At 35.5% G+C, this 12,022-nt stretch overlaps 2 protein-coding genes across 2 annotated transcripts; both read left to right on the top strand.

Moving 5' to 3' along the window:
* The first annotated feature begins 1,159 nt into the window (after positions 1–1,159).
* On the top strand, positions 1,160–2,082 carry LOC149240324 (protein IQ-DOMAIN 6-like). Its single transcript, XM_089370136.1, has 2 exons — positions 1,160–1,225; positions 1,576–2,082. Exons 1-2 carry the CDS (start codon positions 1,160–1,162, stop codon positions 2,080–2,082), a joined length of 573 nt encoding a protein of 190 aa, XP_089226262.1.
* A 682-nt stretch (positions 2,083–2,764) lies between these two features.
* LOC149240325 (protein IQ-DOMAIN 6-like) lies at positions 2,765–4,274 on the top strand. The gene is made up of 4 exons (XM_089370137.1): positions 2,765–2,788; positions 2,991–3,248; positions 3,347–3,574; positions 4,245–4,274. The coding sequence occupies exons 1-4, from the start codon at positions 2,765–2,767 to the stop codon at positions 4,272–4,274; spliced, it is 540 nt and encodes a 179-aa protein (XP_089226263.1).
* Positions 4,275–12,022: the final 7,748 nt, after the last annotated feature.

Below are 12,022 nucleotides of genomic sequence, written 5' to 3' on the forward strand. Positions count from 1 at the left end.
ATCAGGCCATCAAACCTGGGCGATATATGTTCAAAACCAAGAATATTTCTGCATACAGAAGGATATACATTAAATATTGGCACCATCAGCAGATGAACCAACATAATGAAATGATTTATGCTTTCATTGGAATTTGTATTTTTAAGAGACTAGCTGGAGTGAGTGTACACTTGTGGTAGCAAGGTTCAGGGAGTTCAGCAGGCTTTCTGTTTCCAATTTGAGATTAAATTTTAATCTTACTTATATTGGGGTCTGTTGTTGGGATTTTTACAATCTCTTGTTCAGCTGGAAAATGTAAAATGTGTGGCTCCTGCCACAATAGTGAACTCTATGCCAATATTAAATTTTGATGGAAATAAGTCTGAACAAGGATCGACAGATGAAATGGAGTAAGGGTTTATCTATTATCAAGTTCTCTTGTCTTGTATTTAGGATACAATGTCTATCATTGTTCTTAACAACCTAAGGAGATGATTTATTTTTTTGATTTTGATAATCTATGTTTTGGGACGTTGTTTAGGAAATGTGCAATATGCCAGTCTGAATATGAATTTGGTGACCAGATCATCTCCTTACCATGCACCCACAGTTTCCATAACCACTGTGGGGCAGAGTGGTTGCTAAATCACTCTAAGTTGTGCCCCATATGTAAGAACGACGTTATGGACCAAAAACCTGTGGATATTGAATTTGGTCCCTAAGCTTCTGCAACTAAAAATGGCAGAGAAAAGAAACATTGTACAGTTCCCTTTTTGTATAGAATTCAGTGGCTGATTTGTAAATATTACTACAGTGGTCTTTCTTCGTTAAAAACAAATTTATGGCCACAACTTTGTAAACAGATGTAATATTTAAGGAGAAATATTGTTGTAAAGTGTGGAACTGCCATCATATTTATTCAGAATCATCGAATCTATTCTCATTAGTATATTCCTCCTTCCTGCCAAACAACAACTTAAAAATCTCAATATTTAAGAATCCAAGCATTGCCAAAAGATACCTTATTTCTGCATTTTTTGGGAAGATTTGAAGTACATGGTTTGTTGAACATGTTGTGTGCTCAATGCCCCACCTATCTTTTTGGGCAATAAGTTGTATGCTCATGTTTCAGGAGGGGTGGTGTGATAGTCAAGGAACCCTTGAAGAAGTTCATGCAAAAATGCAAATGAGACAAGAGGGTTCAATCAAAAGTGAGAGAGCAATTGCTTATGCTCTCTCCCATCAGGTACATAACTATGTTCAATGCAGAAAAGTCACTTGAAAATTCATTTGTATAAGTCCTTGATTGAACACTCTATTTCTGGCAGATTTTAAATGCTGTGGTAGAATCCTCTGCACAAGACCTTAGATGTAGATGCCAAGTTGACATTTTTAAATTTATATACTAGTAACTTTTATGGGTGTTGAATCTGTTTTAAGCAATGGAGAAGCAATTCAAAAACAAACATGAATTATGCTAGAATTGAGCCAGACAAAAATAGCTGGGGTTGGAGCTGGTTAGAATGCTGGATGGCTGCAAAGCCTTGGGAGAATAGACGCATGGAACAAGCCCAAATGGATACTTGTGAAATTTAGTCTCTCAAAAGCTATGATGATGCTGGAGAGAATCTAAGGAAATCTCATAAACCAGGAAAAGTTAAAGTTCGCAGAAACAATATTAGTGTTCGTGTTGTTGCAAAACCACCTTCAGCGGTTTCTAGTCATCCTACTAGTAGATCATCTTCAAAACCTAGCTCTGATATCCAATCTGATGAGAGCTCAACAATCTCAAGGGGATCATGTACTCCAAAATCTGGAAATACTCTGCAGACATCAGATGAGAGTGTGGGAAGGCCTAATTACATGAACTCTACAGAGTCTGCCAAGGCTAAAATACGCTCATCCAGTGCTCCAAAGATAAGACCCTCATATGATGATCTTCAATTGCAGAAGAAAGTTTCTTCATATAATGCTGAAGTGAAGAGCACGGCCGGTTCAGATTCTTATCTGCATGCTTGCAAATTGATTCCACCTATGTTGAGATCTGACAAATCATCTACCAAGAGTGGAGAGATTTCTTCATGTTCTTATGGAGAGTCCTGAAAACCCTTTTATCAATGCTAAGTTTCAGAGTTCTATCCTGTCACTACTAGTGGCTGAAGGTTGAAAACTATGCTGTGAATTGTTTGAGCTACAGTGACCAGCATTTCATGGGCATTCTTCTATATGTTTGAACAGAAATTCAACTTAGCTGTAGAGATTAAGATTTTAGCTTCCAGCTGAACTGTGTCAGATGCTCTTTAGGAGTGGAGAGTAAAATTTTGAGTTCAAAAGCCACAGTGCTCAATTGTTGATTAGCTTCTTGGTTGGTGGCTGTGAGGAGCTAAAAGTTTGGTTTGATCTGGTGATTGGAGACATGGTCAGCTAGATTGCATTTGAGTCTTTGAGGAAGACACTTACTGGAGAACTATGTTTAAGGGAAAAAACAAATCTATAGCAGAAGCAAAAGAGCATGATATCAGACACCAATATGAGCATTATTGCGAATTTCTTCTCGACCTCATCTGCTAGGAGAGTAACTGTTGGACATTCCTGCCAACTTCCATGCTCTTTCTCATGATCTTTTCCTGTTTCTTTCTTAAATTTTTCATGCTTTATATCTTCTTGTACTTCTCTCATGTCTTACTTTGTGGGAGATGCTCTATGCATGGCCTTTGCATACTCTGTTCATGTAACTTTTTGCAGCACTACCTTTGCATACTCTGTTCATGTAACTTTTTACAGCATGGCCTTTGCATACTCTACTCATGTAACTTTTTGCAATCCTGCTCATTATCTTAGGTTATCAGTGGACCCTAATAACATATGCATTTCCTTACCTGGGAAATTGCATCTCACCTATCTTTTGTGCTACTTCATTGTTTTTCTAGTCATTAGTTATGTAGGAATCTTGTTCTAAGTTCATTCATTTAGCAGAAGCAAGCTTATTGACTTTGTTGTAACATGCACAGAAAAAGCTCACCAATGTAAAGTCTAGAAAATTGGGCCTATGGAAAATTTCTGGTGACCATGAATCCGAGGGGAGAAATGAAGGAAGTTTCCATAAGAGGGTAAATTCAAACGGGGAGGAATCTGAAGTTATATCTGCTGCTGTAGAGGCTTATAATGCTGCAGTGGCCACTATTGTGAGGGCTCCTCCTAAAGACTTCCAGTTTGTCAGAGAGGAATGGGCCGCCATTCACATAGAGACTGCTTTTCGAGGATTTTTGGTAACCATTCTTCATGCACGAGCCTCTATAGATTGTATGGTTGGTTGTTTTGAGAGATGATTATTTTCAATCCATTGGCTTTGGTTTGGGTTTTATAGGCCAGGAGGGCACCGCGAGCACTGAAAGGGTTTGTGAGATTACAAGCATTGTTTCGAGGTCGTCAGGTAAGGAAACAAGCAGTAATTACCTTGAGGTGCATGCAAGCACTTGTTAGAGTTCAGGCCCGTGTAAGAGCTCACCGTGTTTGGATGTCGACTGAAGGCTTAGCTGTGAAGAAAATGATTAATGAATATCGAATTCGCCAAAACAAACTGCGAGAATCTGAGGTATTTTAACACTCTGGCCACTATGGTTTAGTAGCTTACTCTACCCACACAATAGGTCGGAGTGCCGAATCCTGTGAGTGTCGGATTACCATATGTCAACTGTAGTTTAAGATATATATGAAACCACAAGAAAATCCTAATCATCATCGTGTTTACTCTTATCATGAAAATTTCCTACACAAATGCTTCAGGCCCCTGTTCTGATCTGTGCTCAGACACCAAACCAGGACTACTCATGAAGAAAAGAAGCTGCCCTTTTTGTAGACTTTTCCTCGCCATATTTCTTTTCACGACCCTTGTGCAGTGGACTAGATCATACCTCATATAGATACTTCTTTATCATAGGTCTGAAATGATCTCGGTTTTTCTTACCAGTTGCTTTCCTTTTGTTTCTAGATATGTGAAACCATCCATTTGCGGAAATCTCAATGGGAGAACCCTTAAATTATATGGGGGGGCATCCATGACAGAAATCATTACTTGTCCTTTAATGACAAAGAGTATACGAACTCATCCATTACATAAAGTTTATGGGGGAGTTGGATGTTTCATTTAGTGGCTTAATTATTGCAATTATATATATGTATATCTAATTTTGACCTTATGGGATTTTTGGTGTATTGGATAACTTTCAGTGAATTTGGTAATGTGTTAGACAATATTACTGCAGGGTATTTCGTATGGTTCTATTCCTTCTTGATTTTGATTGGAAGTTGCAGAGGGTGTGCTAACACAGTTTTGACGGTTTAGTGAATTTGGCAATTTGTCAAACAATATTACTTCAGGGTGTTTCTTATGGTTCTGTTCCTTCTTGACTTTGATTGGAAGTTGAAGACAATACGCTAACATGGTTTTCAAGTAATGCTATGCATCTCTTCTACTAGCAGAGAAATGAACCTTTGTTTCTATATGGAAGGGCAGGTTTCTGCCTTGTCTTGGTGTGGTTTTCGGATAATTATATGTAGAAGTTTCTCTTGATTATAGCCATACTCAAGTCATTGTTTGTCTAATTTGGTGAATATATAGTATTTGGGTAAATCTCTGGTAAATGGGCTTCCACTTCATTTGTGGACTTCTAGGTTATATATTAGACCATGTGAAAGGAGGTAGAACACCATGTAATTCTTACTTCCCAATGTCAATAATGGACATACAAGTCCCATCATCAAACATTTATCTCAGATTCAAAAAGAGCATGATGATACGTTGCTAATAAAACAATGTAACTGTATTTTTTTGCTTTGGCGGTCTTTTTGTCATTCTTGGAGGCAATTAAAAGACAATGAATCGTTCTTCTGTGTTTTAAATTTCTAAACTATGTTCCTGTTTGTTATAACAAGTTACTTGCCAATTGCAGTGATGGAAACAGCCACATTGCTAACTCCCAATTGCAATGATGGAAACAGTTACATTGCTAACTCTTGGTTTGCTCAACCTACTCCAAAAGATCATCCATGGTGCTCCATGCTAAACCATGTTATGACTCCCCATATCTCTAGGACTACAATAGATGGCCAGGTGTCTGATTTCATCCAATTTCACTGCTTTGTTTCTAGCAATATCTTTGATTGACAAACGTACCTCATAAATAATTCAAAAGGTCAATTATATTGAATCATGGTCCATTGCACAAAGCTTTAATGCTATCATTAATTCATCATTTTTGTCATCTTTGGAAGCAGAAAATAGGAATCATAAAAAGTACAGAGATATTCTTGAGAGTTTTCTAATTAATTGTTCATAAAATCTCTACTTCAGATAATGTATGCAGCTGGAACACAAGATATTCTAGACAGATACTTCAAGGGAGAAGATTTTCCTTTGCAGAATTATATTGTGAAGGAAAGAAAACTGGCCAGTCAATACCTATAAACAATTCATGTTGGATGCTAAAGCAGATGATTCATCCTGTTGAAGGTTGCTTTATCTGGAATAGTAAGCAAGAGCCAGAGAAGAGCTTGCTTCTCTCAAATAAAACAATGCATCAAATATTGGACTCTCAAATACATTCCTGAGACCAATGATGGTTCAAAGCATTATGCAGGAATGAATGATAGAAGATTAGCATGTGTTTGAGAGCCCATCCATTTGAGGAAATCTCAATGGGAGAACACTTAAATTATATGGGGGAGCATCCATGACAGAAATCATTACTTGTCCTTTAATGACTGGGAGTATACGAGCTCATCCATTACATAAAGTTTATGGGGGAGCTAGATGTTTCATTTAGTGGCTTAAGTATTGCAATTGTATATATGTATATCTATTTTTGACCTTATGGGATTTTTGGTGTATTGGATAACTTTAAGTGAATTTGGCAATGTGTTAGACAATATTACTGCAGGGTATTTCGTATGGTTCTATTCCTTCTTGATTTTGATTGGAAGTTGCAGAGGGTGCACTAACACAGTTTTGACGATTTAGTGAATTTGGCAATTTGTCAAACAATATTACTTCAGGGTGTTTCTTATGGTTCTGTTCCTTCTTGACTTTGATTGGAAGTTGAAGACAATACGCTAACATGGTTTTCAGGTAATGCTATGCATCTCTTCTATTAGCAGAGAAATGAACCTTTGTTTCTGTATGGAAGGGCAGGTTTCTGCCTTGTCTTGCTGTGGTTTTCGGATAATTATATGTTGAAGTTTCTCTTGATTATAGCCATACTCAAGTCATTGTTTGTCTGATTTGGTGAATATATAGTATTTGGGTAAATCTCTGGTAAATGGTCTTCACTTCACTCTCTATATTAGGTTTATATTACCACCATGTGAGGAGGTAGAACACCATGTAATTCTTACTTCCCAATGTCAATGATGGACATACAAGTCCCATCATCAAACATTTATCTCAAATTCAGAAATAGCATGATGATACGTTGCTAATAAAACAATGTAACTGTATTTTTCTGCTTTGGCAGTCTTTTTGTCATTCTTGGAGGCAATTAAAAGACAATGAATCATTCTTCTGTGTTTTAAATTTCTAAACTATGTTCCTGTTTGTTATAACAAGTTAGCTTGCCAATTGCAGTGATGGAAACAACCACATTGCTAACTGCCAATTGCAGTGATGGAAACAAGTACATTGCTAACTCTTGGTTTGCTCAACCTGCTCCAAAAGATCATCCATGGTGCTCCATGCTAAACCATGCTATGACACCCCATATCTCTGGGACTACAATAGATGGCCAGGTGTCTGATTTCATCCAATTTCACCCCTTTGTTTCTAGCAATTTCTTTGATTGACAAACGTACCTCATAAATAATTCAAAAAGTCAATTATATTGCATCATGGTCCATTGCACAAAGCTTTAATGCTGTCATTAATTCATCATTTTTGTCATCTTTGGAAGTAGAAAATAGGAATCATAAAAAGTACAGAGATATTTTTGAGAGTTTTCTGATTAATTATTCATAAAATCTCTACTTCAGATAATGTATGCAGCTGGAACACAGGATATTCTAAACATATACTTCAAGGGAGAAGATTTTCCTTCGCAGAATTATATTGTGGGGGAAAGAAAGCTGGCTAGTCAATACCTATAAACAATTCATGTTGGATGCTAAAGCAGATGATTCATCCTGTTGAAGGCTACTTTATCTGGAATAACAAGCAAGAGCCCGAGAAGAGCTTGCTTTTCTCAAATAAAACAATGCATCAAATATTGGACTCTCAAATACATTCCTGAGACCAATGATGGTTCAAAGCATTATGCAGGAATGAATGATAGAAGATTAGCATGAAGCTCATTCCATCTTATTGATTTTATAGGTTAGTAGTTTTGAAATAAACAAAATCTAAAATAGAGTGAAGTCAGCGCTTTAGTCCTTTGTGGCTATTGATGCATGAAGTTGGCTCACAGATATTTCCCTTCACAGAATTATATTGTGAAGCAAGGAAAGTTGTCCAGTCAATACCTATAAACAATTCATGTTGGATGCTAAAGCAGATGATTCATCCTGTTGAAGGCTGCTTTATCTAGAATAACAAGCAAGAGCTAGAGCAGAGCTCGCTTCCCTCGAATAAAACAATGCATCAAATATTGAACTATCAAATACATTCCTTGAAACCAATGATGCGTCAAAGCATTATGTAGGAATGAATAATAGAATATTAGCATGAAGCTCATTCCATATGATTGATTTTATAGGATAGTAGTTTTGAAATAAACAAAATCTAAAATAGAGTGAAGTCAACGCTTTAGTCCTTTGTGGCTATTGATGCATGAAGTTGGCTCATAGATTCAGGTAATGCTATGCATCTTTTCTACTAGCAGAGCAATGAACCTTTGTTCGTGTATGGAAGGGCAGGTTTCTCCCTTGCCTTGGTGTGGTTTTCAGATAATTCTTGGTCATTGTCTTTTCTTGGTATTTATTTTTTAGTGTTTATGTTGCAGTGTGATCTGTATAGAGGTTTGGTTTTTTCTTTAATATTTGAAATACTTCAAATTCTGGATGGCTTAGCTGACTTGCAGCCTCTACGTTATGAAATATTGTATATCATGATGGCTAAGATCAATTGTAGCCTCTAGGTTTCCATGCATGACATGCGTTTCTATCTATTCAGCAGAGGAGCACTCTATGTATAATTGTTTTGTTTACAATAAATATAAATAGTTGGCGTTTGAATTTATGTTTTAGTTAGAAGTTTTCTTTTGTTATGGAATTTTCTTGAGGGACCAACATTGCCATTGTTGTAAATTTAGTTTCACTATTAAGAAGAAAACAATGGAAATGGGCTCAATTTCTTGATATCTTGATATATGATTTTTTTCATCCAAGTACTTTGAAAGAAGAATGGAAGTATCAAAACACTGGGAAATCACTGTATAGAGAAGGGATGAAAGAAGATTGGAAGTATCAAAATACTAGGAAATCACTGTATAGAGAAGGGAAGAAGATTGGGATTATCACAATATTGGGAGTCACTGTATAGAGAGGCGAATTGCATTTTTTAATTTGGGACTTTTGGAATTGCATTTTTTTATTTTTTTATTTTATTTTTATTTTTATTTTTTTTTAACTTGTATTGGCGTGTCATTGTTTTCTTTGTAGGGAATTGCATTTTTTAATTTGGGACTTTTGGAATTGCATTTTTTTTTTTTTTTTTAACTTGTACCAGGGGATTTGAACATTAAATCTCTTAATTTACACAATACTTCAAATTTATTTAAACTGCACCCTAAAAACAAAATATAAATAAGTTTTAATAAATGAAAAACAAATATAAAATTATAGATATAAGTTCAATTTTATCTTAATTTTAAATAGTAACTTTAAATAGTTTTTACTTAAGAACTCAAAAGAAGACATGAAATATTTTCATTTGTTTAGTTGGGCCAACATGAAACATCTATTTGTGGTTGCACAAAGAGGGATCAAAATGTTGGTGCTAGAATCTAGGCCCCATTACTAACTGTATAGTGTTGTTTCTCAAGGTTTTCCTCTGCCACTTAAGGTCCACTAGGGTAGTCTTACATGTGTTTAGTTCTTTTTATGATGGAGAGAAACCCATTTTGAAATCACACAACTTCTCTTCTATGCTATTATTTCTTATGCATTGTATAAAATGTTGACTTCTTTTTCCTATACTATTATTTCTTATGCCATTGCCTTACAGCGTTTCCTTTGCAACATGTGTTGCAAATGCTAGTTATGTATCTCCAGAACTTGAGTTTTTTTATGTAATTGTTATGATATAGACTAGCTCCTATGATGAATTAATGTAATAAATGGTTTAACTTTGTCTGCAAATAAATTCTAAGAAATTGACAGAATGAACATGTAATCATTGGTCATACATAGCATGAAGTATTACTGAAAAGATTTTATGTTAGACAAATCTGAATAATTATAAGGAACATGTTAGTTCCAAATTGAACAAGCGGAATTTTGTCACTGGAAGAGTACATGTTCCTACATATGTATGTATACATGTCTTTAGAAGGAAGTATCTGATTAATCTTTCATCCTAGGCAGTGGATATCTATAGTCGGGAACTGTTCTGAGACCTTCTTTACAACTTGAGTCCTGTGAAAAGTCAATGAATGTTGTCCTAAACTTTCAAATTAATTGTCTATTAATAAAATTATTAAAAGACATATTACAACGCGAGTTTGTAACAACCATAAATGCCCAAAAATGTATATATATTCTAAAACGGCTACGGACTTTAAAAAAAAAACTAAGAACCTATCTTGGCACAAATTAAATATGTAACTATTTATACACTGCAAGTTGTACATATAACAATCAGTTACAGAGAGCCAGGCTGCCCAGACAAGTGAACCCTACCAAAAGAGGAAGATATTATGTTGTAGAAGGAAGATACTATAGCTAAAATATAGTGGTATTTCGAACTATATAAAATGAAAAAAAATCATGTTCCAAAATAAAAGAAAAAAAGAAAATATGTGTTAATATAGAGTCGGGTGGTAGCCCTATGTGCGTAGAAATTATAAATTTTTTTGTGAAATCTAATTCCACTTTTAAGGAATCCAATTGATAAACAATAATGTAAATAGTTCAAAATGACAAACACACTGGGTTGGACGAAAAAACCCTAGCAAACTCTAAAGCTCGAATCCCTTGTGCCAGATCTCCAATACAAGAATCAGACATAACAAGAATGGAGTAACCTGTTGTGAGTTAGATAAATGTTGAAATTGAAGGTAAATCCATTTCCACAACTGGAACATTTCACACCTAGAAGGAAAATGCCAATGTATACATATTTTGGCTGGTGTAAGAATGAAGCAGAGTAATTGGGAACAAAGAAGGATTAATCACCTTAGATATTTCTTCTGGTAAAAAACATCAGATACCGCCCTAGAATAAGAAAGAGATCATGTCTTTAGTCGAAAGCTACTGCAAAAGGAGTATTCATTGTTAACCAGTGTAGAGTTTTTTTTATAGGACGACAATAAAATTTAACCCTTTAATTACCATAAAAATTGAGTGCAAAGGACTCAATTTATGTGATAATGCTAAGGGGAAACCTGTTCAGTCATGGGGTACCCACTTTGTAGCCAAAATTAAAAGAAAAATTATAGATAAAACATATATATAAAAAATTAAGGCTGAGGGAAACAAAATATGAAGCCTATAATGAGACTACACTTACCTAACGAAACCTGAGCAGTGGTAGCATTGTTGGACCAGCTATGAAATAACTGGAATAAACCCTGACCTACCTATGATAGTTAAGAACGAGGAAGCGAGAGGGTTATCGAGGATGAGAAAATTATGCAGTTTTGTAAACTTATTGGGAGCACTGAAAAAAGGGAAAGATAATACCTGCATCTTTGCCGAATAGAAAGAACCCTACATCGTCAGAAAACGAGTTGCACACAAGGAACTCCACAGCAAAATGGTAGAATGACAAAGTGAACCACAGGAATGTGAGATGGGTAGTTACCCAAGAAACCACTTCTCCTACCTCAACCATCAGATGAGGTGGTGGAAAATCCATGGTCATCCGTAACACAAATGTCTCTCGGAGAAACACCATAAAGCCAAATCTTAGCATGCATATAACCTAAGGTTGTGCTCAAGTGTTTATATTGACCTTAGTCCAGTAGGAACAAATTAAGAATGACAGATGATGTATAAACCATACATATGTTCCACTCCATCCAATATGTAATACTAACCCATTGGAGCAAGAGTGGCGGTAATGCAACTATCGACTAAGGGTAAATATTTCATACTGACATGACATGTATAGTTAAATTACCCATATAGTATTGCCAAACATACAGTATGCTAATGTCATGTAATTATTTTAGTAAATGTCTTTGTTTTTACTTGGTATCGTTTTGGTGAATACATGTACATGTTACAAATAATTAAAAAGAACACCATCAATAAGTCAAAGGGTTATCAAATAACCTGACCAATAGATCTTTAAAGAAATGCAGCAACATTGTCTATAAACAAGAAAGACTTGACAACGATAATTACCAAGAGATTAGAATGAGATGCTTAGAAGATTTCTTTACAAACCCTAGTTCATTTATGTAACTAAAGCTGAGAGTGTGGTGGAATATATATAGAGGGGGTAGAGTATGTATGTCTTTGTAGACTTTAGCAGCCAAATTGTTGGAAGGGATCTCATACACCAATCTAGTATAAATAAACTATGGTATTAAGAATTGTTGGAGGGGATCTCATACACCAATCTGGTATAAATAAACCATGGTATTAAGAATTTCCATGATAAAGTGAGAGTGGATGTAATGATTAGTCAGACCTCATAAATACATGAGTGTCTCAATCTCCTGGCGAATAGCTTCATCAATCTGTAAGCTTCTTAGTGGTTTCCTTAGCTTTAGGCAAGCCACTGCTCTATAATATTCATTGAGTAAGCTCGCTTGGGTTCCTTAGCTAGATATCAACAAAGTGTTCTCCTTTGAATAATATTTTCATAGTCAATCCTCTCAATCATGTGATG

Source organism: Pinus tabuliformis, chromosome 8, assembly GCF_031772625.1.
Source record: "Pinus tabuliformis cultivar Carrire ecotype Pingquan chromosome 8, CPIR1, whole genome shotgun sequence".
NCBI classification, from domain to species: domain Eukaryota; kingdom Viridiplantae; phylum Streptophyta; class Pinopsida; order Pinales; family Pinaceae; genus Pinus; species Pinus tabuliformis.

What these genes read in the sequence shown, in the direction of transcription:
- LOC149240324 (XM_089370136.1), top strand. Translation starts at nt 1,160, where the DNA reads ATGCAAATGAGACAAGAGGGTTCAATCAAAAGTGAGAGAGCAATTGCT. An exon ending in CTTATGCTCTCTCCCATCAG is followed by an intron (nt 1,226 to 1,575) that starts GTACATAACTAT and finishes TGTGAAATTTAG; the next exon opens with TCTCTCAAAAGCTATGATGA.
- LOC149240325 (XM_089370137.1), top strand. Translation starts at nt 2,765, where the DNA reads ATGGCCTTTGCATACTCTACTCAT. An exon ending in CCTTTGCATACTCTACTCAT is followed by an intron (nt 2,789 to 2,990) that starts GTAACTTTTTGC and finishes TAACATGCACAG; the next exon opens with AAAAAGCTCACCAATGTAAA. An exon ending in ACAAACTGCGAGAATCTGAG is followed by an intron (nt 3,575 to 4,244) that starts GTATTTTAACAC and finishes ATATTACTGCAG; the next exon opens with GGTATTTCGTATGGTTCTAT.